This window comes from Balaenoptera acutorostrata, chromosome 7 (genome assembly GCF_949987535.1).
Source record: "Balaenoptera acutorostrata chromosome 7, mBalAcu1.1, whole genome shotgun sequence".
NCBI lineage: Eukaryota > Metazoa > Chordata > Mammalia > Artiodactyla > Balaenopteridae > Balaenoptera > Balaenoptera acutorostrata.
In genome coordinates, this window is record NC_080070.1 from 105,512,365 (window position 1) to 105,538,695 (window position 26,331).

The 26,331-nt window shown below is 42.0% G+C and overlaps 1 protein-coding gene across 3 annotated transcripts in view; it reads left to right on the forward strand.

Moving 5' to 3' along the window:
• Positions 1-26,331, forward strand: part of SUGCT (succinyl-CoA:glutarate-CoA transferase) — a 796,055-nt gene that overhangs the window by 686,449 nt on the left and 83,275 nt on the right. For all 3 annotated transcript variants that reach the window (XM_057549882.1, XM_007187735.3, XM_007187736.3), the window contains exon 14: positions 9,900-10,054. In XM_057549882.1, coding sequence (XP_057405865.1) covers positions 9,900-10,054 — 155 coding nt within the window. The remainder of the gene's footprint in view (positions 1-9,899; positions 10,055-26,331) is intronic.

The window sequence follows — 26,331 nt, forward strand, 5'->3', positions numbered from 1 at the left end:
ATGTGCCACATCTTCTTTATCCATTCATCTGTCGATGGACATTTAGGTTGCTTCCATGTCCTGGCTATTGTAAATAGAGCTGCAATGAACATTTTGGTACATGACTCTTTTTGACCTATGGTTTTCTCAGGGTATATGCCCAGTAGTGGGATTGCTGGGTCGTATGGTAGTTCTATTTGTAGTTTTTTAAGGAACCTCCATACTGTTCTCCATAGTGGCTGTATCAATTTACATTCCCACCAGCAGTGCAAGAGTGTTCCCTTTCCTCCACACCCTCTCCAGCATTTATTGTTTCTAGATTTTTTGATGATGGCCATTCTGACCGGTGTGAGATGATATCTCATTGTAGTTTTGATTTGCATTTCTCTAATGATTAATGATGTTGAGCATTCTTTCATGTGTCTGTAGGCCATCTGTATATCTCCTTTGGAGAAATGTCTATTTAGATCTTCTGCCCATTTTTGGATTGGGTTGTTCGTTTTTTTGTTATTGAGCTGCGTGAGCTGCTTGTAAATCTTGGAGATTAATCCTTTGTCAGTTGCTTCATTTGCAAATATTTTCTCCCATTCTGAGGGTTGTCTTTTGGTCTTGTTTATGGTTTCCTTTGCTGTGCGAAAGCTTTTAAGTTTCATTAGGTCCCATTTGTTTATTTGTGTTCTTATTTCCATTTCTCTGGGAGCTGGGTCAAAAAGAATCTTGCTGTGATGTATGTCATAGAGTGTTCTGCCTATGTTTTCCTCTAAGAGTTTGATAATGACGAAAAATCTGAAAGTGAAATTAAGAAAACACTCCCATTTACCATTGCAACAAAAAGAATAAAATATCTAGGAATAAACCTACCTAAGGAGACAAAAGACCTGTATGCAGAAAATTATAAGACACTGATGAAAGAAATTAAAGAGGATACAAATAGATGGAGAGATATACCATGTTCCTGGATTGGAAGAATCAACATTGTGAAAATGACTCTACTACCCAAAGCAATCTACAGATTCAATGCAATCCCTATCAAACTACCACTGGCATTTTTCACAGAACTAGAACAAAAAATTTCACAATTTGTATGGAAACACAAAAGACCCCGAATAGCCAAAGCAATCTTGAGAACGAAAAATGGAGCTGGGGGAATCAGGCTCCCTGACTTCAGACTATATTACAAAGCTTCAGTAATCAAGACAGTTTGGTACTGGCACAAAAACAGAAATATAGATCAATGGAACAGGATAGAAAGCCCAGAGATAAACCCACACACATATGGTCACCTTATCTTTGATAAAGGAGGCAAGCATATACAGTGGAGAAAAGACAGCCTCTTCAATAAGTGGTGCTGGGAAAATTGGACAGGAACATGTAAAAGTATGAAATTAGAACACTCCCTGACACCATGCACAAAAATAAACTCAAAATGGATTAAAGACCTAAGTGTAAGGCCAGACACTATCAAACTCTTAGAGGAGTTCTCCTTTGATCCTTCTCCCTCCCTCCTCAACTACCTTGGGTGGGCCGTGTACTTCATCAGCAAGCCCTCTCGTTCTATCACCGAACAGCTCTCAAATACATCCACTTTTCTTAAATTCTGTAAGCACCATCCTAGTCTAGGCCACCATCGTCTCCTCTGATCTCCCCAGAACAGCCTCCAAGCTCATTTGATCTCATTCTCTGCCCAGCAACGGGAGTATTTAAGTCTTGTCACTGCTCTGCTTAAAGCCCCAGCTGCTTCCCAGTGAACTCAGAATAGGATCCAAGTTTACTACCATAGCCTATAAATCCCTGTGCCTCTCCCTCCAACTTCATCTAGAAACTACCAAATGATGTTTGAGCCACCCTGGAACTTTTTTCAGTGCCTTGAACATCAAGCCTGTTCACACAAGTTAGCCTAGGTACCCAACTAACACAGTCAGCTCTGTAGTACTGTAATAGGTTTATAATACTTTTCACACAACACATAAAAAACAAACACAAAAATAAACATTTTTAATCTTACAGTACAGTACCTTGAAAAGTACAGTAGTCCAGTACGACAGCTGGCATCCAGGGACACGTTCGCATCTTTGAAAGTTCACAACTTGAAGGTTCGGATGTAGGGGACTTACGTAGTCCTTTACTACCCCATGACCCCTCTCCACCATGCCTGCAATATTCTCCTCTTTTCAGCTAGGTTTCTACTCATTTTATAATTTCTGTCAAATTAAAACTATTTATTTGTTTGCCTATTTGTCTGTCTTCCAAATCAGAATGTAAATTCCATGAAAGGAGGGTCTAGATACATTTTGTTTACTAACATATATCTAGATTATATAGCCCAGATCTTGACACAGGGATACTCACAAATTATATGTAGAATAAATTAGTGGATAAATGAATTAATAAAATAATATAAATAGTATTTATTCAAATATCTTTAATTGTTAGCAATAATTAGTTCAACACATTTGTATTGAATGACAGAGCATGGACCGTGGAGTCTGACGTATAGGACATTTTGTCCTGGTTCTATCTCTTACTTAGCTGGGTAATCTTAGACAAACTAACCCTTTAAAGGGTCTCAATTTCTTGATCTGTAAAATGAGAGTTATAATGTTCTCTATTTTATAAGTTGAAAAGTCCAGTGAGATAATGCAAATAAAAAGCAGAGTCCACAGTCATCACAAGTGTTCAAGAGAAGATGTTTGCTGTTATCTTCATTAGAAGGACCACGAAAGGCATGGAGGGCCAATTAGCAAATACAGTTGGCATTTTCCTGCCTGCATAGGGCATACAGCAACTAATAGACAATCTAATGCACTATGCTTTGTGCCGTTATCGAGGATGCACAGATAGTAAGTGCTTCTTGAATGTTCTTGGCATCAAAGTCAAATGGATTTTCTTATAGTCCATCAATTACTTAAAATCTTGCCACATTGTAATTTGCTTCGTATTTGGATCTTGATTTTCTTAGGCAAATTTTGTTTTTTTTCTAGAGTTCCTAGTTCTTATTTTTTTTCTTGCGTATGTAGCTTTATCTCATTATTTTACTTTTTCCAGCCTCTCAGTCATACTGATTATACAGTTAAGGCTCTTCTGCCTCCTTAGACTCCTCCCTTTTGAAAATCTCTGTCCTTCTCCATCTCTACCTTGTCCAAGCTCTCATTCTGGGACCTTCCTTCCCTACACTTCTTGGTTGGTCCTCAGTGCGTACCAAAATTTTCCTCTTATTTCATTTACTCCAATGTTTTACTGGAGTAAACTTCAAGAAACATACTTAGTAAGTGTAATCTTTGAAAGTTTGAAAATACCTTCATATTCGATTAATCATTTGACTGGATATACAGTTCTAGGTTTAACATCATTTCAGTTTAGAAATTTGAAAGCAAGCTTCACTTTCTTCTAGTTTCTAGTAGAAACCAGTGAGACTAGTCTATATCGAGGCGTTCAATCCTTCTGCTTTCAGCCCTACTTCTAGTCTAAGATCTGTCTCTCTCTTAACCATTGATTTTAAGAAAAGAGGCTCAGGAATTCCCTGGTGGTCCAGTGGTTAGGACTCGGCGATTTCACTGCCAAGGGTGCCGGTGCGATCCCTGGTTGGGGAACTAGGATTCCACAAGCCATGCGCAGAGTGGCCAAAAATATTAAAAAATTAATTAATTAAATTAAATTTTTAAAAAAGAGGCTCTTGGGGAGGTGAAATAGACCAATTGGCATCGACTTCCTCTCAGTGTCCTTGTAGAATATTCTGTGCTTCAGCTTTCTCTACCTCTTTTCCCCATCAACATGATCCCATCCATGTCATTCTTAAATTTGTTGGAATATCCTATTCACTAGTGATGCTCTCTCCCATCCTTTTCCCTCATATGAAGTTTTACGTTTGTTTGTTTAACTCGTGTACTTTTATTTCACTGGTTTATCAGGAGAGAGTGAAGGCAATTATAGCTGTTCAGAGCCCCAAATTACACAACTTGAAATTATAGTACAGTTTGCCATCATTTAGATGTACTGTAATTTATTGAACCAGTGCCAAAGTTTTGGGCATATTTTCCTAATTTTTTTTTCAGTATTACAACTATTTGACCTCTTTATCTGGAAGGAAGCAGTTAGAGATAGGCCTTTGAGGACAGTACATGAGGGAATGATTGCTAAACACCTACTCTTAACAAGGTAACCTTTGGAAGCTAAGAAAAGATGGAAAAGTTTTCTTTCTTTTTTATTTTTAAGTTCAGAATGCCCCACAAAGAACCCTCACAGGCTGTGTGTTAGAAAGCCTTGTGGGAAGGAGAGAGGTATTAAGAGTATTAAGGAGATTTAGAAAGTTGTTTAGATCCTTGCCAGTAAAATTTGTCAATATTCCTGATTACATCCATAGAAAAAAAATTTTTTTTAAGCAGGATTTCTCCGTCTAAGTGTGTGAACACTTTTTAAACTCTTGATTTTGAGTTGACAAATTTCCCTCCAGAAGGATTGCACCAATTTGTATTCCTACCAATCACAGACCTCTTTTTTTTTTTTAATGTATTTTTTTTGGCTGCGTTAGGTCTTCGTTGCTGCACGCGGGCTTCCTCTAGTTGCCGCGAGAGGGGGCTGCTCTTCTTGTGGTGCGCGGGCTTCTCATTGCAGTGGCTTCTCGTTGCGGAGCGTGGGCTCTAGGCGCACGGGCTTCAGTAGTTGTGGCGCACAGTCTTCAGTAGTTGTGGCGCACAGGCTTAGTTGGTCCACGGCATGTGGGACCTTCCCAGAGCAGGGCTTGAACCCGGGTCCCCTGCATTGGCAGACGGACTCCCAACCACTGCACCACCAGGGAAGTCCCAATCACGGATGTCTTAAACACATGCTAAGATGACATCCACAAGATGACTTGCTAGTTTTATAAACAAAATTGGGGCTCATTATCTTCATACACATTTCTTTGATTATTACTGATGTTATTACCCATATTGTATTACCCAACTGCTCAAACCAATCCTCCATAGGTATTGCCAACCTCACTTTAGAAATCTGTAGACTGAGACTCAGGGACTTTTAGGAATTCTCAAGATCACACAGCTTTCAAGTGTTTGAAAGCATATGCGGGTGTAGATATTGCTTTGCCAAAAAGTAATTTAAGAACATGTGACTTATCCGCTCATCTTTTTTTTAAAACAGAAAATCAGATCATTCTTTCTGGACCTTAGATGTAAATAATTATGTCAAACATGTTCTACTTCTTGAAACAAATATTTGAAAAACCCTTCATGCAAAGCCTAGACTGGGAGGGACGTCCCAGCTACATAGGATTATTGCACAGGGTTACAAGGACAGGATTCAATTGACTCATGAGAACTTAGCTTTCTCCGGGATCTAGATATTGCCTTCCTTGTCTCATGCATATCTATATATTTTTTTAAGGGACTGTAAATTTCTGTTTTTTATAAACCACATGGCAAAATGATACTCTACAGTAGCTCCTCACTCACCCCCATCCACAGGTTCACTTTCCAAAGTTTCAGTTACCTATTGTCAACCATGGTCTAAAAATATTAAACAGAAAATTCTAGAAAAAAAAATTTCATAAATTTTAAATTGTGTGGCATTCTGAGGAGAGTGATGAACTCTCCCGCCATCCCCCTCTGTCCGTTGAATCATCCCTTTGTCCAACGTATCCACCCGTTAGTCACTTAGTAGCCATCTGGGTTATCAGATTGACTGTCCGTCAGTGGCAGCACATGTGTTCAAGTGACCCTTATTTTACTGAATAATGTTCCCAAAGCACAAGAGTAGTGATGCTAGCAATTCGGATATGCCAAAGAGAAGCTGTAAAGAGCTTCTTTTAAGTGAAAAGGTGAAAGTCCTCAACTTAATAAGGAAAGAAAAATAAACTGTAAGCTGAGGTCGCTGAGATCTACAGTCAGAGCGAATCTTCTATCTGTGAAATTGTGAAGAAGGAAAAAGAAATTCATGCTAGTTTTGCTGTCACACCTCAAACTGCAAAAGTTAAGGCCACAGTATGTCATAGGTGCTTAGTTAAGATGGAAAAAGCATTAAATATGTACAGTAAGATATTTTGAGAGACCACTTTTACATAACTTTTATTACAGTGTATGTTATCATTGTTCTATATTATCAGTAGTTACAGTTGTTCATCAATTACTGTGCCTTATTTATAAATTAAACTTTATCATAAGTATGTGTGGATAAGAAAAAAGAGTATACGTAGGGTTTGACATTATCTGTGGTTTTAGGCATCCACATGGGGTCTTGGAAACTATCCCCTACAGATAAGGGAGCACTGCTGTATTTAAGAAACGTATAGGAAATTGCAATGTGAAAACTGCCAGTACAAGACAGATACCTATACCATACTCTGATATTAAATTACATGGACAAACCCCAGCTTCAGAATCTTTCTAAAATCAATCATATGCAAAATACCTGGTTTCTGAAGGGGCATATGAAAAAGTATATACAATTTCATAAACTGCAATATGGCTTACTTAGTAACTTATATTTATTTAAAGAAGCCTAAGCTTTCCAAATATATAGTATCTTCCAGGTGTCTTTATCCTAGCAAGTCTAAAAATTACCAAGTAATACCATTCCACTAACCTAAATTCTCTAAGATTTTTTTGTGCAAAGTGTTAAATGCCCTGCATCCCAAACTTGGTAGCATAGTGTTCGGTGTGGATCTGGAAGCTCCCAGGAAAGGGTGGTGCATAGTGAGGGTGACACAAGTTGAACTGCCCTTTCCTATGGCTGGACCTGAAGAATTCCCTTATACATCATCCCTGCAGGGTGGTTAAAAGTCCAAGTTCTAAGGACCAATACCACAGTACTCCAGTGTGGATGAATCTCAAAAACATTATGCTAAGTGGAGGACACCAGCCACCTAAAGGCCACATATTGTGTGATTTCATTGATATGGAATATCCAGAATAGAGAAATCCCTAGAGGCAGAAAGAAGGTAGTGGTTGCCAGGGGCGTGAGGGGAGGGGAGAATTGAGAGAATCTGCTTAAGGGATGAGGGTTTTACTGAGAGTGTAATTGAAAGTGGGGTCAGGCTGCTTGCCAATAAAGAGGCAAGGTTGGAAGAAAGGAAAGTTTGCCTTATTTTAGATGCCGTGCGGGGGAGGGCGGACGCCTGTCCAAAGGCCAACTCCACCCCTCACAGTCAGGGAGCAAGAGCTTTTATAGATGGAGGGAGGGAGCTACATGCAGAAACAGCACAGTCAGCTCTGACAGTCTTCTTGAAATCGGTCATCGCTGGTCTGACCAGCGTCATCCTGATTGTTTTAAGTACAGTTAATCTTCAGTTCCAGGGTCGGTTTATTCCCATTTCCTTGAGGCCAGTTCTTGGAATTGTGGCAGCTAATGTCACGGCTACAGTCTGGCCATCATGTAGTTCACTTCTTCCACCTGGTGGGGTTTCAGTGTCTATAAGACAGCTCACAGGATAGGGCTCAGAATATTACCTATAGCCCTTGAGAAGGAACTAAAGGTCCTTAACTACGCTTAATGACTAAACTATTATTATTTAGTCTTGTTGTATGGTTTTCCTTTGTTTCTGCATTTTCTCATTTCTCTGATTAAGTTTATTCTTTGGTTAAAGTTTTTCCACAGACCAAGGGCAGGCGGAGGACATGGGGGGCAAGGACCACAGGTAGGGTCCTGCTCCGTTTCAGGAGCGATGGAAATATTTTGGAACTAGATTAGAGGTGGTAGTCACACAGCATTGCAAATGTATTAAATGCCACTGAATAGTTCACTTGAAAATGGTGAATTTTATGTTATGTGAATTTCACCTCAACCCATTCTTTTTTTAACAAAACTCCAAGTTCCTAAACCCAACAGACCTGGACTTGGAAACTGACAACTTCCTAGCTGTATGATGTTGGGCAAGTTATTCTCATTTTCCAACCTGGATCCTAACTTTAACCCTTTTACCTTAAACCTCCGTCAATATCCATACAGGATTGCCGTGAGGATTATAGGAGATGATGTACGTAAAACCTTTGGTACAGTGGCTGGCACAGCCTAGATTCTTAGGAAACGGTAGCTACCACTGCTAATACTCCTGGCAGCTGCAGCAATAGCAGTAAATGGTAGCTGTGTTTCAACCCAGATTCCTGAATAGTCAAGTGACTGTTTTCCAGTTGATCGTCTTGCTTCAGGTCATCCAGTTAGGAAAAAGCCACATACATGACTTCGACTTCAGCCTTGTATTCGCTCAGCAGAGTCCTTCTTTTGAAAGACAAGTTTTAGATGAAAACCATGGTTAATGTCAAAATGGAGCACATCCCTAAAACACCAAATTATCAGCTTTCCCGGGAACGTAGGGGACACTGCTTCCCAATGTGTGCTCCTTTCCTGAAAAGGGACCAACCCGTGAAAAAACAGTCACATACACTGGAGCATTTGAAAGGAAGTGTGAGAAGGGAAAAAAAAAGGAATTTCCCCGAGCTTCAGAGAAGGAAAACTGTGGAATCAGTTGGAAGTTGCCGTTTATCCGGAGTGGATGGTATGGGTGACAGAAAGGGGCGGCTTGATGGTTTTAGGAGGTCTGTGTCCCCTCTCTCCATCAACAACGGCTTCCTCAACATGACCTTTTCTGAATGGAATTCTCCGAAGAGCCGGCAGCACATTTGCTGCTTTACTCACTGACATTCTGTTACCCACGTGTGCTTCGGTTTTATTTGTTCTTCCTATGAGCTCCCCAAATCGAGAGGAGGCTGGAAAAATTTTTATGAGATAGAAATGTACTGTTTTGTAGTCTTCTTGTGACTCCCTAATTTGTTTTCCCGAAGCCTAATCAAGTGAGATGTAAAGGACAGCCAACATAAATACCATTTATTGAATGAGGCAACAAAAGTAAAATCTGTTGAAACAGCATGTTCCCCAGCTTGTCCATGGAAGAGTGAGAAGCAAGACGAGGCTGCTGAGGTTATGGAAAGTACATGGTCTTCAATGTGAGACAGCTCGGGTGGACATGGATCTGCTTCCTGGGGCTATTAATTATTAGCCATGTGACCTTGAGCAAAACCTTATTAGCTTTGGGGACTTCAGTGTCGTTATGTGAAGATTGGGTATGATAAAATCCATTCCCAACAGGTGTTGAAAGCATTTCTTGAGTTACCCTGTTTGCAGTGGCTCAGTGCTCGGCAAAGAGCTGACAATAAACATCCTTTCCCCTTGCACTGCAAAGCATCAAGGGAGGTGATGGGGCAGCTTGTGTCATCATGGTGGCCGGCAGGTTTTGTGCATTGTTGTGGGTTAGGGGATGCTTACTTCGTGCTTTCTGTCCATTATCTCATTTAAATCCTTACATCAAGTCTATGTGGTAAACTTGATCATACCCAGTTTAGTTGCAGAACACGAGGCTCAGAGACGTTAAGTAATTAGTCCGAGATGGCGCTGCTCGAAGGTAGAAGAGCTGATATCCAAACAGAAGTCTCTCTGACAATGAAGCTTGCACCCATAACCTCTTCTACCACCCAGGCTCTGGCTGAGGTGTAGTTGATCTGTGGTCTGTTGAACTGAATCTTGGAACCCTACAGTAGATGCTGAGCAGTAAACCTTTGTGTTACCTTCACCTGGGGTCAGATTTCCAGCTTCGGAGAGACACTATGTACCCATGGCCACTGTTCTCTGGGACCCAGAAAGTCAACTCAATTGAGTGACCTACCCCTGTGCGTCTTTGTGACAGGCCAGGCGCATCCATGTGGCCCCCTGCATGGTGGTGGGCAGGTCAGAGGACCACTGCACAGTTGGATAAAACTAAGTCAAGAAAAGCCATGTGTGCAAAGACAGTTCTTTCCAAAATGACGGTCCATTTGCAAGGGTGTAACTGGCAGTGATATTCCTGGCATTCATCTCAAACACCCCAGGCTGCTTGGGTAATGAATTTCTGAGGGTTAGTCATTAACAGGTTTCCTGCTTTCCTCCCCCTTTGACAGGCCCAGCTGTGAGATACAGTGAGTTCAAGATGTCAGAGGCCAGCCCGCCCCCCCTGCTTGGGCAGCACACGACGCACATCCTGAAGGAGGTCCTCAGATACGATGACAGGGCCATCACAGAGCTGTTCAGCGCTGGAGTAGTGACCCAACATGAGGTGGAGTGACAAAGGAAATATGCTTTTTTTTGCAAAACCACAGTTCTAATGCATTTTGCTAGCAAAGGCAAAATAGCCTTTCTGGACCCTTCTCCCCAATTCTGGTGCCTGCCACTGAAGAGTTAGAGGAATTCCAGATTTCCTGCCTGGCGTCTCCAGAATGGCTCTGGTATCAATGAATCTAGTGCTTTCTAAACGTACCCCACCTTTGATTCCTTACCATTTCCCCCCAGATAATAGATTAATTGTGGATTTGTGGGATTTTTTTTTTTGGGTGAAGATTTTTTTTTTTTTTCTGGAAAAATACATTCCTCATTCTAATTACATTAATAGCCTAAACGTTTGCCCCTCCAGCCCACGCAGGTCTGAAAAAGAGCAGATCTCTTGACGTTCTTTACTTGCACATAAAGTCCTCATTTAAACCTTTGTTAGGAAGTCAAAGCAATAAGCAGAATGACAGTCTCGGTGATTGATTTTAAACAGAATAACTTAATTTTGAGCTCATGAACCCTTTGTTAATCTGTAATTTGAACCATGGAATTTGTTAATGTCCATTATAAAACTGAGCTCCGTTCTCCCCCATGGGGGTAAATAGTGGCTTTATGTTGTATTTCTTTGATTATTTCATGAGACATGGCAGAAAATCAATCTCCACCAATGAATTTTGGGATGTATGGGGTGAAGAGTGGTTCTTTAATTGGTACCTTATTTTGAGCCAAGTACAAATGCAATAGGTTTTTAAATGAATGTCAGATGACTATCTCGGTATTAAATAACGTCTAAATAATGATAAATTGGAGACTGAAAGGAAAATATTTCTTTGTGATCTGAGTATCCACTGTAGAAGAATATATCATGCCTTAATATTAAGTATTTGCATTTAAGTATTTGTCAGTGAATTTGAAATATAGAAACATCTTCTGTCCAGAAGGTGGTGGCTGATTTGCCTATATGTTCCAGGATGAATTGGCACTCAGACTGCCAATCACCCAAGCCCAGGTACAGACCAAGGAATCAGATGACCCCATGACACAATTCACGCTGTTAGGCACATATATCTTAAAGCCATGTCATTACATGCCAAGTGGTCATTGAAAGTTAAATTACAGATGTTCATTTTTCAAACTGTGATTTAGAGCTAGTTTTCTTATTGTGTTCTTTTTCATTGGAAAGATTTGAGCCATTTATGCATGCTGTAAGCCCCAATATGTTTGTAGAATCAAGGACTCCAAGTAAATAGGAAGTTTGTCTTCTCACGAGGCCTCCTGGGACATTTTAGAAGAATGCCTACTAATTCTTGAAACACTTATTGTCCTCTCTGCTTTCCTCTTTGTGGACAACTTATTCTGAAGAACTCCTGCTGTTATCCCACTAGTTAGAGTTTCATCATGCAGGGGTAATTTGATACCTTCTTCAGTACTTTTCCCCCAGTGGCTAATTTGTAGATATATATTTGGAGACATTCACTTCAGGCCAGACATCTAAATGAAATTCTTCCATGTATATACAATTAGTAATGAAAATGGTAAAAGGCTGGATGACAGAGAATTGGCAAAACACATATCTTGAAAGACGTTTTTCCACCATTTCTCCTACTGATCCAAGTAGATGTCTTGAAATGCAAATTACTTGGTTACTGAGCAATAACCCTTAAATATCTGGGTCGCCATATGTAGCAGGATGTTGATCATTCAGAGAGGGTCACAGAATGCCTCTAAAACCTTGAAATCAATCAAGGTTGATTGATTGTGCAGTCTTGGTCCACAGCAAGAGTCGCCACTGGAGACCATCTCCAGTGTAATCATATATGTAGCTGTCCAGATTTCCACCTACACACCTCAAAACGATCCAGGAGAACTTTGAACCTGTTCATTACCCAACAGATAGCATTTACCCAAGTGATTTAGTGAGAGAAGTAATTTAGAATATATTTCAAGTTCAGATAGATAATTAGTCCTGCAAGAAACACTGTGCTTGCTAAAATTTCTAGCAACATGTCCCAGATCAAGTTACACCTATAAACAATGTGCTGTTTTAATGATCAGGACCTATTATCTTATGCATTTCCAAAACCAAACATACTATTAAGATACCATATGCTCCAGTTCACTTTGTGTCAAGGCCTACCTTCTGGCAGATTTGTGTCTGAGGTTGGCCTAGAAAGTTCTTTGAAACTTCGTGGGTCAATCATTGTGTGTGTCCATGAGCAACTGGTTTCCTTCCCTTGATTTTTTTCTTAAACTTTCTGCTGCCATGATTTTCTGGTTACTCAAGCATGATATTTTCCATCATGCATTCTGATATGCTGAATGTTTCCCCAGAAGAAGAGAAATGAGCATTGGCCAGTTTTGTGTGACTCCCCCGGGTTACTTGATGTTCTTTCGTGTTCAGTCCGTCCACTAGCAGTTAGAAGCCCAATCATGATTTAAAAAAAAAAACAAAACAGAAAAACAAGGGAGGTCTCGCATAGGTTATTTCATACTAGCTCATTAGACTATTAGACTATGTGGGGTTAACCTCTTAGATAACCCCACAGTGGGGGGCTTTTGCATAAGACTTCAAGACCCCTGCTTTCAGCCTTTGGCACGGAAATTCACACCCGCTCATATCTCACCTGCATTTGATAGCTCACCACTGACTCTTTGGTCCCATGACGTTGGCATGTGGTCTGCTTTTATGGATGTGAGTCTTGCTTGTCCCTGTCCCACGTGGCTCAATGCTGCCTTTATCAACAGGACTCGTTCTCCAGACCCTGGGCCAGCAGGTGCTGAGAAAGAACGTTAGGTCCAGATCGTCTGCCTCTGCTCTGACAGCTCATGTGGCAAAGGAGACGAGAGGGAAAGAAAGGCACCGTCCTCACCCTCCATTCCCTGACCCTGGGCTGTTCATTTTCAAGCTCATCCCCCAAGATTAATAGATTCTTCTTGCATTTGCTTCTGTTCATGGGAGAATATCCGCTATAGTGAGTCCTTAAATTCATGAGATTCTTCAGACACGAGATGCCTGCAGAAAATGGTTGTTCACCTTGATTGTAGTATCAGTGCCACTTAGGAGGCCAGAATGTCAAGCTCACTTCTTTTCCCTCTCTATTTTGTGGTACAATCATTATTTGTTAAGGAGGATGAAAAGGTTCGGGAAGAAAGGTACATAATTCCATTTCAAACAGCTGTTGGGAAAATAAAAAACACATCACAGAGGAAATGTAGAACTTTTCTCAGACCTCAGGGTAAAATTGTGTTACTTCTTACAATCCTAGTATAGAAATACCAGGGTTCAGTGTTTTATAAATTCCTACTCTCATATGATGCTTAAATGGTTTCTCTGTATAGACATACCAGGCTATCTTTTGGGCACAAAAGGACCTGAACTTTTTTTTTTTTTTTTTAATTTATTTATTTGGCTGCGTTGGGTCTTTGTTGCTGCGCGCGGGCTTTCTCTAGTTGCGGCGAGCGGGGGCTACTCTTCGTTGCGGTGCTTGGGCTTCTCATTGCAGTGGCTTCTCTTGTTGCGGAGCATGGGCTCTAGGTGCGCACGCTTCAGTAGTTGTGGCACGTGGGCTCAGTAGTTGTGGCTCGCGGACTCTAGAGCGCAGGCTCAGTAGTTGTGGTGCACCGGCATAGTTGCTCCGCGGCATGTGGGATCTTCCCGGACTAGGGCTCGAACTTGTGTCCCCTCCTTTGGCGGATTCTTAACCACTGCACCACCAGGGAAGTCCCTGGACCTGAACTTTTAAACCAGGCTGGCTCTATGCAGGACAGGTTTATGTGGTGGGATTCGTGGAGTATAAGCACCTCCAATAGACACATTTCCCCAAAAGCCGATTCAAAACCATGTCTTTTAGTATCACTCTAGGAAGTTAACGTATTATTGACAAATGAATGCAAATACTTTGAAACCATATATTTATTCTACACACTAGGGGGAGAGAATGTGAGTTTTGAAGGGAGGAGAGTTGGAATAAGTAAATTGGATGAGGAGGAAAGGAAGAGAGGGCACGCCCAGGTCAGGCAGACCCAAGGGTGTGTTGGCCCTGGGGACCTTTGTGAGCCCATCACAGTGTGAGCCCAGCCTGACCTGACGTGTGAATGCCAAGAGGGGAGGACGGGCACTGAGAGGCACTCAAATGCTACCCAGGAAACAGAACTCACCCACCTCAAATTTTTTTTCTGGAGAAATAGTTCTTTTTTCCCATTCTTTAAGATCTTAATATTAAAGGGACTACCCAGCCTCCTGACCCTTTGCAACATTTTTTTTTAATTTTTATTTTATATTGGAGCATAGCTGATGAACCATGTTGTGTTAGTTTCAGGTGTACAGCCAAGTGATTCAGTTATACACATATTCATTCTTTTTCAGATTCTCTTCTCATATAGATTATCACAGAATGTTGAGTAGAGTTCCCTGTGCTCTACAATAGGTCCCTGTTGGTCATCTGTTTTATACAGAGCAGTGTGTATATGTCAATCCCAATCTATCCCTACCCCCCCCCCGCCACCCTTCCCTCCTGGCCTCCTGGTAACCATAAGTTCATTCTCTAAGTCTGTGAGTCTGTTTCTGTTTTGTAAATAAGGTCATTTGTATCCTTTTTCTTAAATAAAAGGCTGTGATAGGCGCACCAAAGAGGCCCATGTCCTAATTCCCAGAACCTGTGGATAGTGTCAGCTTCCATGGCAAGAGGGAATTAAGGTTGCTAATCAGCTGACCTTAAAATAAGGAGATTATCCTGGATTTTCCTGGTGGGCCTGATACAATCACAGGGGCCTTTAAGTGTGGAAGAGTCAGTGTCAGAGTGACACGATGGGAGAAGGACGTTTCCGATCGTTATGGGATTTGAAAATGGAAATGAATGAAGGAACGTAGGCATCTTCTAGAAGATGAAAAATGCAAAAAAAAAAAGGACTCTCCCTTAGAGCCTCTAGAAGGAAAGCAGTCCTGCTTGATTTTAGCCCAGTGAGACCTATTTTGGACTCATTTTGGACTTCTGATCTCCAGAACTGTAAGATAATAAATTTGTGCTGTTTTAAGCCACGGCATTTGTGATATTTTGTTACAGCACCAATAGGAAACTAATACGGAGGCTGCTCTTCCTTGGTTTGAAAGTTTAAAATGACAGGAGAATCACTGCCCTGCAAAGTGACTAACTGACACCTCCCTGTAAGTCCATTTTTTTCTACTTTCTCTTTTTTTATTTCCACTTCCTTTTTGACTTTTCACTTTTTCCCCATCCTTTCTCTATAGTAATGTTTTCTTTCTCCCTCTCCTTTATCTTCCTCTCCCTCCTCCTCCGCTTCTTTCTCTCTTTTTTTCTTTCTGTCCGTGTTACATAAGCATGGACACCAAAAGCCACCACTGACCTTGAGAAAAATAGGACTTGCTCAGTGATCTGGAAGATAGCTAGTGGTAATTCTGGCCATGACTTCAGCTCCACAAGCGATTTTGGCTTAATCTATGGGCGGGGTGAGCCCTGAATAACTGGCTGCCTCTCTTTCTCCCTCAAAACTCAGGGAACAAAGTGAAGGAGTGTTCCAGATGTCGCCCCGGTCTGAGGCAGAGCCCTCGGGCTTGCTACCTGTCACATGCCCCCAGTGCTAAGAAAAACATAAATAAATAAAATGTAATACAGAGCAGGGACTAGACTCTGTGACAGCCGGGGTCTTGCTGTTGTGACTGAGTTTTCATCAGAGAAAGGGGAAGGAGGCCATGAGGGTTAATGGTTCTGCTCCAGCACTCAGCCTTGGCCTTTGTTTCTTGCTTGTTCTTTTCTTTTCTTTTTTTTGGCCTTGCCACATGTGGGATCTTAGTTCCCCGACCAGGGATTGAACCTGTGCCCCCTACAGTGGAAATGCGTGGAGCCTTAACCACTGGACTGCCAGGGAAGTCCCTTTGTTTCTTGCTTTTTCTTGAAGAAGGCAGCTACTTGGCCTCCAAGGGGGATTAGTAGTTTGCCCCTAATCACTGCTGTCAAACGGCCTCCAGAAAGGCGGTACCTTCTCCACCTTGGTTTTGCCATCTGTGAAATGGGGAGCCTGGATCCTCACAGTTCCCTTTGCTTTCCTCTTTCAACAGGATGAAAAACACTCAGACACGCCCCTCCTTTCTCCCCCCACCCCTTTCTTTTTCTTTGCAAATGAACCACATGACAGTCTGTTCAACTCACATTGGTGTCTTTGGCTCTTGACCACAGAGATTGGAGGAGCAAAGCTTTCTTGCTGCTCATCTGCAGAATGAGCAGAACTTGCTCTCACCCAGAACTTGTGCACAAATGCTGCCCATGAAGCAAGACACAGCTTCAGAACACACAACTGAGAGGAAAGAAATTAATGTAAAACGGCCACAGGAAAACATCTTTCTGTCCGCCGCTTTACCTCTTTCTGAACCCTAGAGAAAAATTCGGATTGCTGTAGCATCTCTTGGTATGGGACATGGCCACATGTGTAACACACATTCACCCCAGTAGACTTGGATTTATGTTTGTAGGTTTTACAAAGGACTTCCTGACTGTTCTTGATCAAAGCTTTGAAATATACTACTAATGGGCATTACCGTGTTCTTTCTTCTCAGAGGGTCAAGAAAACTGTAGCATCTATTTTGGGGGGGGACCGCTAAAGATTCACTCTTTAGGGGGGGTAGAAAATGAACTGTATTTCCAAGATTATCATTAGAGATAGCCAAACGCTTGCAGTGGCACTGACACAGATGAGGGGGCAAAACAGAAATGCAATGACCCGCAGGTCACCTCTGGAAACAGTGCCCAGTGACCCAGGACCCTGAATCTTCTCAGCTTGATTTGCTGAACTGTGCAAATGGGAGAGTGTTCCATTCTTAAAAAATATGACAGAGTTGGAAATATCCAGTCACTAGGGTTTCCATCTCTGGGCCCCTGTTTCCCATCTTCTGCATCCCAAACATTTGTCTGGTTCTCCAAATTTACTTTCTGGGAAAATTTAAGTGAAAGGATGCGGGCCCAGCACGCGAGCAGAGGTGGTGCTCAGGCCTCGCTAAGTGACTCAGTTAGCTGAAGTCACTGACAAAACCCTGCAGAGATGACAGTGATCAAAACTCATCAGTTTGTGCAGCTACACTCATACGACCCAGGTGACATGTGGTGAAATGAGTAGCTTGGTGGGCCTCTGTGTGGGTACATTTCTGGGGGAAGGTTTTTTAACTTGGGAGAATGAACAGTCAGAGCTAGAATAGGCCCAGCTGGGGGAGGAAGAGGATTCTGCTGGTAGTCAGAGTTAGTACCTTTCATTTCCTGTGCAAAGTTGAAGTAGACTTACTCTGCATCTGTGTGAAATAAGAGCTCTTATTATATTCTTTTTTTTCCTCTCTCTCTCTCTCTGTTAGTATACATGATAGATATAGTTCAGCAATGCTGGAAGATCTTCTTATGAGTTCTGTGACTGGGGTTAAATTTGATGCTTAATAATAATAATAATAATAATGACACCAACAATAATATCTGTTAAGGTCTTATATGTAAAGCACTATCCTAATAGATTTATATGTACTAATGCACTTATTCAATGTGCCTGGGAAGCCCTGAAGGCTACTGCCTGAAGATGGAGGTTGGGGCTTCCCTGGTGGTCCAGTGGTTAAGACTCCACGCGTCCACTGCAGGGGGCATGGGTTCGATCCCTGGTCGGGGAACTAAGATCCCACATGCTGCATGGCATAGCCACGAAAAAAAAGAAAAAGATGGAAGTCGTCATGTTAAAGTGGACACACTCACAGGTCCTCTGCTCCACCACCTTCAGTGTGACTAAGTGATACCCTGCCGTCATTACCACGGACGCTACCCTCAGATTGTGTCCCTAAAGCTCATGCACCCCAGGACTTCGGGATCTTCAAAGGGGTAAAGGGCAAGACATATCAGGAGCAGAAAGACCCTAATCCATTCATTTCAACCTTTGCAAATGCTCTAGAAATAACAAGGTTCCCAAAAGGATCAGCTTAACTCAAACACTGTCAGCAAAACCCTCAGGAAAGTCTCCTCAGGCTGCCGTCTCAGGGAGATATCACAGTTTTTCAACTGTTAAACATCCTAAGAACATATACGTCTACCAAAGAGGACCTGAAAATGTTCCCCCAACTCCAGAAGATTTTTCTGTGCATGAATTTACAGAGATAGCCTGTCATTTGTGAATCTTTTTAAAGGTTCAATGGCGTCATAAGGTTGCTGATGAAGTAGGTCAAAAGCAGCTCTCCCAAAGGCCGTTGCTGGGAAAAATGATAGAGCCTAGAACACTTGGACTTAAGCACGTAGGGGACACCATTTAGTGCCCTAGAGAACAGCCAGCACACTGCTGAAATCTAGACCTGGAGAGAGAGAGAGACATCAGCGTAAACAAAGGATAGCTTATTAGAGGTACTGAACGTCAGGAAATGAGTGACACCCATTTCCAATGAAATTTCAGATTCTCCTTGGACAGATGAAAGAAGTACGACAGATAATCTAGGATGATATATATGAATCCAGCTTGAATTACAATTTTTATTAGTAGGAAAATACTCATTTGTATAAAAATCTACTCTATAAGCAAATTCAGTGAAAAATATAATTCCCCCCAAATAAAAGATACAGCAGTGAACCATACAGATAACTTCTCTCGATTTGTTTGTAGCAATTTCAAAGAGTTGGAGTGGAGGGGAGAGGAGAGTACATCTTAGTGTTTGTCTTAACCCATGAACGAAGCGTTTTCTGATCTCCACAATTGGAAGTGATTTTTGCATCTTGTTTGCTATCTCAGGCCTATGTATTTATCTGACCATAACAGTTATCACACACTGAGTTATAATTACTAGTCACCAATTGCTCTTTCCTATTAACTGTAGTATTGTGGGTATCTTAGTCACCACTGCATCTCCAGTGATTACCATGATGCTTATTCTATAGGAGACACACAGTAAATATCTGTCCACTAGACATTCTCTCACTCACCAGATGACATGTTCTATGAGAGAAGAACTGGTTATGTTCATTCTCTTTTAAACTCGTAATGCCTGTAATAAACACTTTTCAAAGATGGTCACCATCAATTCCTCCCTCCCGATAGGCACATGCCTCTCTTCCCATCAAAAGATGCACTTTATTTTCCTTCCCCTGGAACCTGGGCTGGTCTGGTGACCTGCTTTTTTTTTTTTTTTTTTTTTTTGCACTTTTTAGTTTAAATAACTTTATATTTACAAAAACTATTAAAATAATACTTAGAATTCCCATATACTGCTCACCTAGTTTCCACTAATATTAACATTTTATGTAACCAATGTACAAAATTAGCTAAGCCAGCAAATTAACGTTGATACAATACTATTAATTAATGTACAAACATTATTCAAATTTTACCAGTTGTCTCACTTTGGTAGGCAGAAATCTATAGTCCCCAAGATTCCCAGCCCCTGATGTACACATACTTTCTCCTAGTTATTCAGTCAAACACTAATCTAAGTACTGCTGTGGAAGGATTTTGCAGCTATAATTAAGGTCCAAAATCAGTTGACCTTAAGATAGGTAGATTGTCTGGGTGGGTCTGACCTAATCACATGAGTCCTTTAAGTCTGGGTCTAGAGGTCAAAGACATTAGGCCAGAGATTTTTAAGCACAAAGGGGGTTTGACATGAGAGAACTTTTCAAAAATGACTCCTTTTGACCAACAGAATAGGGAAGACGTGATACAGTGCCAATTCTAGGCTGAGCCTTGAAGAGGTTTAGCGTCATGCTCTTTTGCTCTTGGAAATCAAGCACCATGAAAGGCGTCTGACCACTGTCCTTTGAGGAATCCCGTGATACCCATGCCCACTCTCTTCAGAGACAGAGGAGCCACTCGGAGGAGCCCAAAGACACCAGACATGAGAGTGAATCTTTCCCAGACCTCCAGCCCGCCTCTGCAATCACATGGATATAGCTGAGTAATCGACAGCAGCCACTGCCCCGTGGAGCGGAAGAATGGCCCAGCTGAGCCTTACCCACATTTCTGACCCACATAAACTAAGGTTGTTTTATTCCACTGTTGTGAGATGGTTTGTTATAAGCAAATTTCTGACTCAGAGAAGGATCTCAATATTAAATGTAGTTTGATGAAGAGATTTTTTTTTTTTTTTTTTTTTTTTTAGCATCACAATCTTTTTATTATGATTTCCACTGTGCCCAGCCTCTGGGAACACCAGCTCCTTCTGGAGTGAAGGCTGAGCCATGGGGAGGAGCATGCAGCTGTAGTGATGGGAAGACAGGGCTAGGGGATGTTCCCCTCAGCTTACTGTCAAGTTACCATCGACAGAACAGCACATAGGAAGGGCATGAGGGACCAGAGGCCATTGGGTCCTCCATTATTGCTTGAGTGCTCTCAGAGCCCTTCTCACAAGTCTGTGTTTGGCCAGGAGACAGATCAGAGACCATCTCTTGTAGGAGGCTAAGCTTGATGCCCTTTGTTTTACCATGGATCTGGAAAGGCCTTGCTACTTATACCTTGATGTTCTTACGGCATCGTGACTGATTGAAATAGCAAATAATATGTGCTATGGTTTTTTAATTATTTTTTCCTATTGCAAGAGGGCAACCAAAACCCTGCTTTGGTTGAAAATTCTTCTAAAATGAATTGACCCACTATTGTCCTGTAAGGAATGGAATGTGTTCCTTTGGGTGATGTGGTGCCCCAGGTCATCGTTCTGACCAGATGCAAATTCCTTCCCACCCTCAGGTGAAACTGAGGATACTTATGATCAGAAATTGTCATGTTCTCAATCTGGGAAGAGCTTAAACTCCAGAAAGATTTAAGTTACTGAAGGGTTTCCACAGTAGGCAGCCTCTAAGCTGGCGCCCCAGTGAGCCTCACCCCTGCTTCACACTTCTGCGCTGTTCTTTCCCATGTTGTGCCAAGGGTGGTCTGTGGACACAACAGCATAGAGCAGAGGGGATGGTGCGTCACTCCCCAGACTAGGGTATAAAAAACTAAAGCATCTATTCTGCCTCTCTGTCTCTGTCTCTGTCTCTCTTTGTCGCTCACTTTGGGGGAAAGCCAATTGCCATGGAGTGAGGCATCCCTACGTAGAGTCCCACATGACAAAGAACTAAAGCTTCTGTCCAACAACCAATGAGGAGGTGAATCCAAGAACCACACGAGTGAGTTTGGAAGCAGATCCTCCGGCCTCAGTACAGCCTGACAGTGACTGCAACCCTAGCCAACAGCTTACCGACATCTCAGAACCGTGCAGCTTACCCAGATTCCCAACCCTCAGAAACTGTGTGAAATAATACATATTTGTTGTTTCAGCTTTATTTTTAATAGATGAGGTTAGCTTTCGTTTGGGGCAATTTGTGACACAGCGATAGATCACAAATACAGTTACCCATTAGATGATGGCAAAAAGTCATTTTTTAATATGTGGCTTTCAATTTTGACCTTTCGACATGATGATTTTCATCAGTTATCTCCACTGTTGAGGGTGATACGCCTGTACAGCCCCGTGAGGAGGCGTGATGAAGAAAAAGGGACTGAGTTGCCTGCTGTGTGTTGACCTCTTCGTGGGAGTCCAGGGTGGAAATGAGAGCAGTGATGTCAGAGTTGGCGGGTGGGAGCCTGTCAAATACTGACAAGAAACTTCTGAAAGGACCCCTCAGAGTCACCTCCGCATTCATGGTGTGTTCTAGACCCACTGGTTCTCAAGAAGGATGGGATCAGCTTTTCTGCCATGGGACATTTGGCAATGTCTGGAGACATTTTTGGTTCTCATAAGGGGGGCAGCACAAGGATAGTGTGTTCCTGGTGAGGGAGTGAGTAGAGGCTAGGGATGGCGATAAACACAAGCAACGCACAGCCCCCAACAGAGAATTGTTCACCTGAAATACTAATAGTAATGCTGTTGCGAAACACTGTTCTGAGCAGGTGTCTGACTCATCACCTCTATGTCCTTTTTTTTTTTTTTTTTTTTACATTATGTAAGTTTAAGAGAGGAGAGAATTGGGCTCGCTGAGCTATCATATGATCTCCAGATAAAACCTACACGTGTTTTCTTTTTTTTTTTTTTTTTTTTTGATGGAAATGTGAAATCCTTGTTTTGACTTCTTGCAGTAAATGTGCTTCTGTAGTGGAGGGAGCAAGACATTCTTGTTAACGGAGGGAACCCAGTTGTTCTTCACAATGGCAGTTGCATTAAGGACACAGGTCAAATTGTAAGAAAAAAGTATTAGTCCTTAATAGAAGCAGAGAACTGTCACATGCTCAGGTGAGAGTGGCCAGGCCATGTTCCCCTCCGGGGCCATAGGTGACTCTACAGAGTAAGGGGCTTTGATGAGATGATTTCTGAGATCCTCTGAGATTTCAAGTTCTTGCATTCCATGGTTCTTTCATTTAGGGTCGTACTGTGGATGCATGGAGAAGGCCATATGTATAGACAAAACTGATGGACAGGTTTGAATAGTACTGTTTAAAGAAGAAAGACACTTTAAATGAGGAATTAAGAGGACCCCTTTTGGGTATCTGGTGATCCAGAACTGTAGAGAAGTAGAGGGTTTGCAAAGTTAACAAATAAGTAGGATATAATCCACACATTCCTCGGCACGTCTTCCTCTCTTTGCTGTATGGACCCGGTAGATGGCTACTCTAGGAAGAGTCGAGGTGTGATTGAGGTTGAAGTGTTCTGCATGGGAAGGATCTCAGGTCAGACCTAGTGGATTGGATCTCAGTTTCAGCCTCGGTGGAACCCAGCTGACCCCTTGAGCAGCACATGCCCCGTGATATCCCCTGACACCCCTGAAAACCTACATATGAATGTCACAGGGTCTTTGCTACAACGTGGAGTTTTCGAGGGGGACCCAAGGACATGAAAAGCAGAATAAGTATGTGTGCAAAACAGTAATCAGCATTTGCAGTTCTGCCCAATTGTTCTGACAAGGTTAAAATGAGGAGCAAACAACTCACGAACGAGTTTCCCATTGGAAAAAGTTACCTCACCCAAGGAAATAATATTTCAAAGCATTAAATGGAAGAAGCACATTTAAAGGTCATAAGATAGAATTTAAGCCTAGATGATTACTTTTTCTTGGCCCTAATTGTCAACTCTATGGCCCTAAGCAAGTTACACCTAGAAGATATGCAAAGGGAAGGGCATGTGGCCACCAGACTTCCGTACCAATCTGTTGATTTTGCTCAACTATCAGAACATGGTCAGGCTCCCAGATCCACCCATTCCGTCCCACGTCCACCATCTCCATTTTTAACCCACACTCTTCTTACTTGCCCGTCTGCCATTCCTGTTCTTTCTTCCAAACGCAGTTTACAAAGTCGCCTGCCTAGTAAGGCTTTTTAAAATTCATTCTAGTCCATTCTGATTGTAACTGATTACTCTGCTCCATAGTCAGTGCCTGACTTTATGTTGCCATCAACAGCATTGTTGAAGATCCTGTGTTTGTTAAGCTTTGGGCAGATAGGATTGGGACAAGGCACTAAACATCCAGGAACTGGAAACCCAGATGGGAAGGCAGACCCTTATATAAGATTGATGCAGAAAGACTCACAGTGCTACCTAAGAAATGCCAGTGCTATTGGAGTTCAGCAGAGGGAATGATCTCTGTAATCCAGTGTGTTTAGGAAAGTAATGAGGTAGGAAACAGATTTTCCTCTTCAAAGAAGAGTGAGACTTAAATAAGTAAAGGCAGGAAGAGTATTATATGCACAGGTGAGCAAGCCTTGGAGGCAGGGCAGCCATGACATATTTGGAAATAGAGATCTTGAGTAAATGAATTTAGTGAAAGAGGGCTGCTCTATTGGCAATAGACTGGAGAGGAGCAGATATTAGAGGGTAGTTGGAGGACTGGAAAGCCAGGAGGGTAATTTTTTGGTGGGCACTGGGATGCCACGTAGTTGTTCCAACAAGGAAGTGACTTGCCCACCGCTGTACTTTGGGAAGATGGCCCTGGCGGATTTGATAGAGCACACGGATTATAAAAGGACTGGTTCCAAAGGGACTGACTGCCATGATCTGACTGTGAGTCAATAAGGGCCCGGACCAGAGGTGGTAGTCTTATATGTTGCTTTATACATAGTGTTCCATACATCTATGTCGTATCAGCTTAATCAGATTATGAATTCCTTGTAAACCAGAAATACATTTCCCTAGTTGTATAGCATGTCCCTTCTTGTCTATCCAGTGCTCAGAATTAATTGTCTGTTGGTGAGTAAATGTTATTGTTATTATTACTCAATACATTTTTATCAGACTTAGCTGCTCCGCATAGGTTGTAAACACACAGCGTCGGGATGGGCAATCACTTAAGTATTTGTGATTTCCAATATATTCTCTATGTAGTATATTCTCTAGGGCCAAGGGTACAGAGACATTTGGATCAGATCAATCATATTCTAGCTGTGAATCCAGAGGGTTTGTTGGAAGATAGAGCCTTGAGAAACCACTGCCACACTTTCAGAGCTCTAGAAACTTACCACCTCATCAGGCTTCAGGATTCATCCTTCTCTGGAAGAAGATGTATTTATATAAAGTCAAGGTTGTGGTTACAGTTAGCGCATGGGAGACATTGACGCAAAGTCTGAAAAACTCTGAGGCCATCTGTCTGCCTGCTCCGTGGAAAGTACCAGTCCCTAGTACAGATTGAGGCCGAGCCCATATGCCAATCTGCACAACAGCGCTGCAGTTAATTATGGGATTCTCCCTGGTTAGTTTAGTCATGGCCAGTTAAAATGGCTCTAGCAATTTCCTTGGACCCTGAATTCTAGGTTGCCTTATTCTACTATTTAACACTTGACTATCCACGTGCTTTCTTTTCCGAGATAGGTTGGACATTTCTTAAGGACAGAGTTTGTGTCTTGCACTTCTTTTGGATTCTGCTAAGCACCTGGCACAAAATAGGAAGCTGAGTTAGTGCTCAGTGAATATTGTTGAACTGGTCTGCTGAGAAAGCTCACACTCTCAGAAATCTGGAAGACCAGCTATTCTGTCAAACTCATTCTTCAGTGGTGAAGATGCACTCCTGGTTTTAGTCTGAAAGTCTTCAAGAGGTAGTCCTGTGTGTTCTAAAGGCTAAAAAGTGGCAGAGAAAGAATGCAAGTGGACATGCCCAGCTGTTCAGTTCTACCCTTGGCATTGATGAAGCCATATCTTGCACCCTTGGCCAATTCCTGTAACTGATTGTTTTACCTTCCCCTCCCTGGCATAGGTGGCATCTCAGAATCTTTCTTAAGCATCACTTTAGACCACTACTAGAAATAAACCTGAAGTGACACACACACACACAAATCCATTTTCTATTGCAAGACCTTTGAAGCAATAGCCAGTTGCATCTTTGGAAAAACTGTCTGTAAGACTGTAGGGGCAACATAACGTGGACAGTAATGCTAATAAGAGGCAACCTTTACAGGTATTTCAATGATCTTTCCCTACATCCTTTTCTTCTCCAAAGATGACTTTCTTCTGGTCATGGTGTGATCCTGTTCTCCTTGCACCGATTATTTTAGGATGGGCTTGTGATCCAGTTCTAGCCAATGGGATGAGAGAATTCTACTGGAAGCTTCTGCAAGGTTTACCTTGCCCTTTTTTATTGAATATGAATACAAAATAATGTAGTCCTAGTTGCCATAGGAAGCCAAAATGTGACCAGGAGAGGAAGCAGCTTTGGGATGAACCAATGCCAAGAATAGCATACGGCAGAGGGAAAGAACCTAGGTTTTTGACAATCCATCAAGTTGTCAATCATTTTGTGCTGGAAGCCTGCTCTTCTGGATTCCAGCCTGTATGAAACACACATTTAGTTATTGTTTTAGCCAGTTTGAGTCACTATTTCCATTGTTTGCAGCCACAATACCTCTGGGCAGGGGAATATTTTAACTTTATGAAGATTATCTCAATTAATCCTCATAGTAACTGTTCAAGGTTGATACGACCTTCATCCACATCTCTCAGGGGAGGAAACTGAGAATTAGATTGCTGAAGCAAATTTCCAGAAGTCATGGAGCACTTATGCATTGGAGCTGTCATTTGTACTCAGGAACCCCACTCTCTTAAACATTATGCTAGAGTCAAGCTGTCTGTCAATTTATTCCACAGGAAAAAAACAAGAAAAATGTACAGGCTGGGCATGTTTGAATTTCTAGGAAGTCTTTTTTAACACATTAAAGGGAAGGGGATTATGTGTCTGTACCAAGCTGAAGACATAACTAAGCGCCCGATGCCACCTGTGACTTAGAAGTCTACATACAGAAAGTGTTTTATTTGGCTTCTTTCCTCCCAGCAGGCTGGAGCTCTATTTGAGAAGGAAAGAAAGCTTC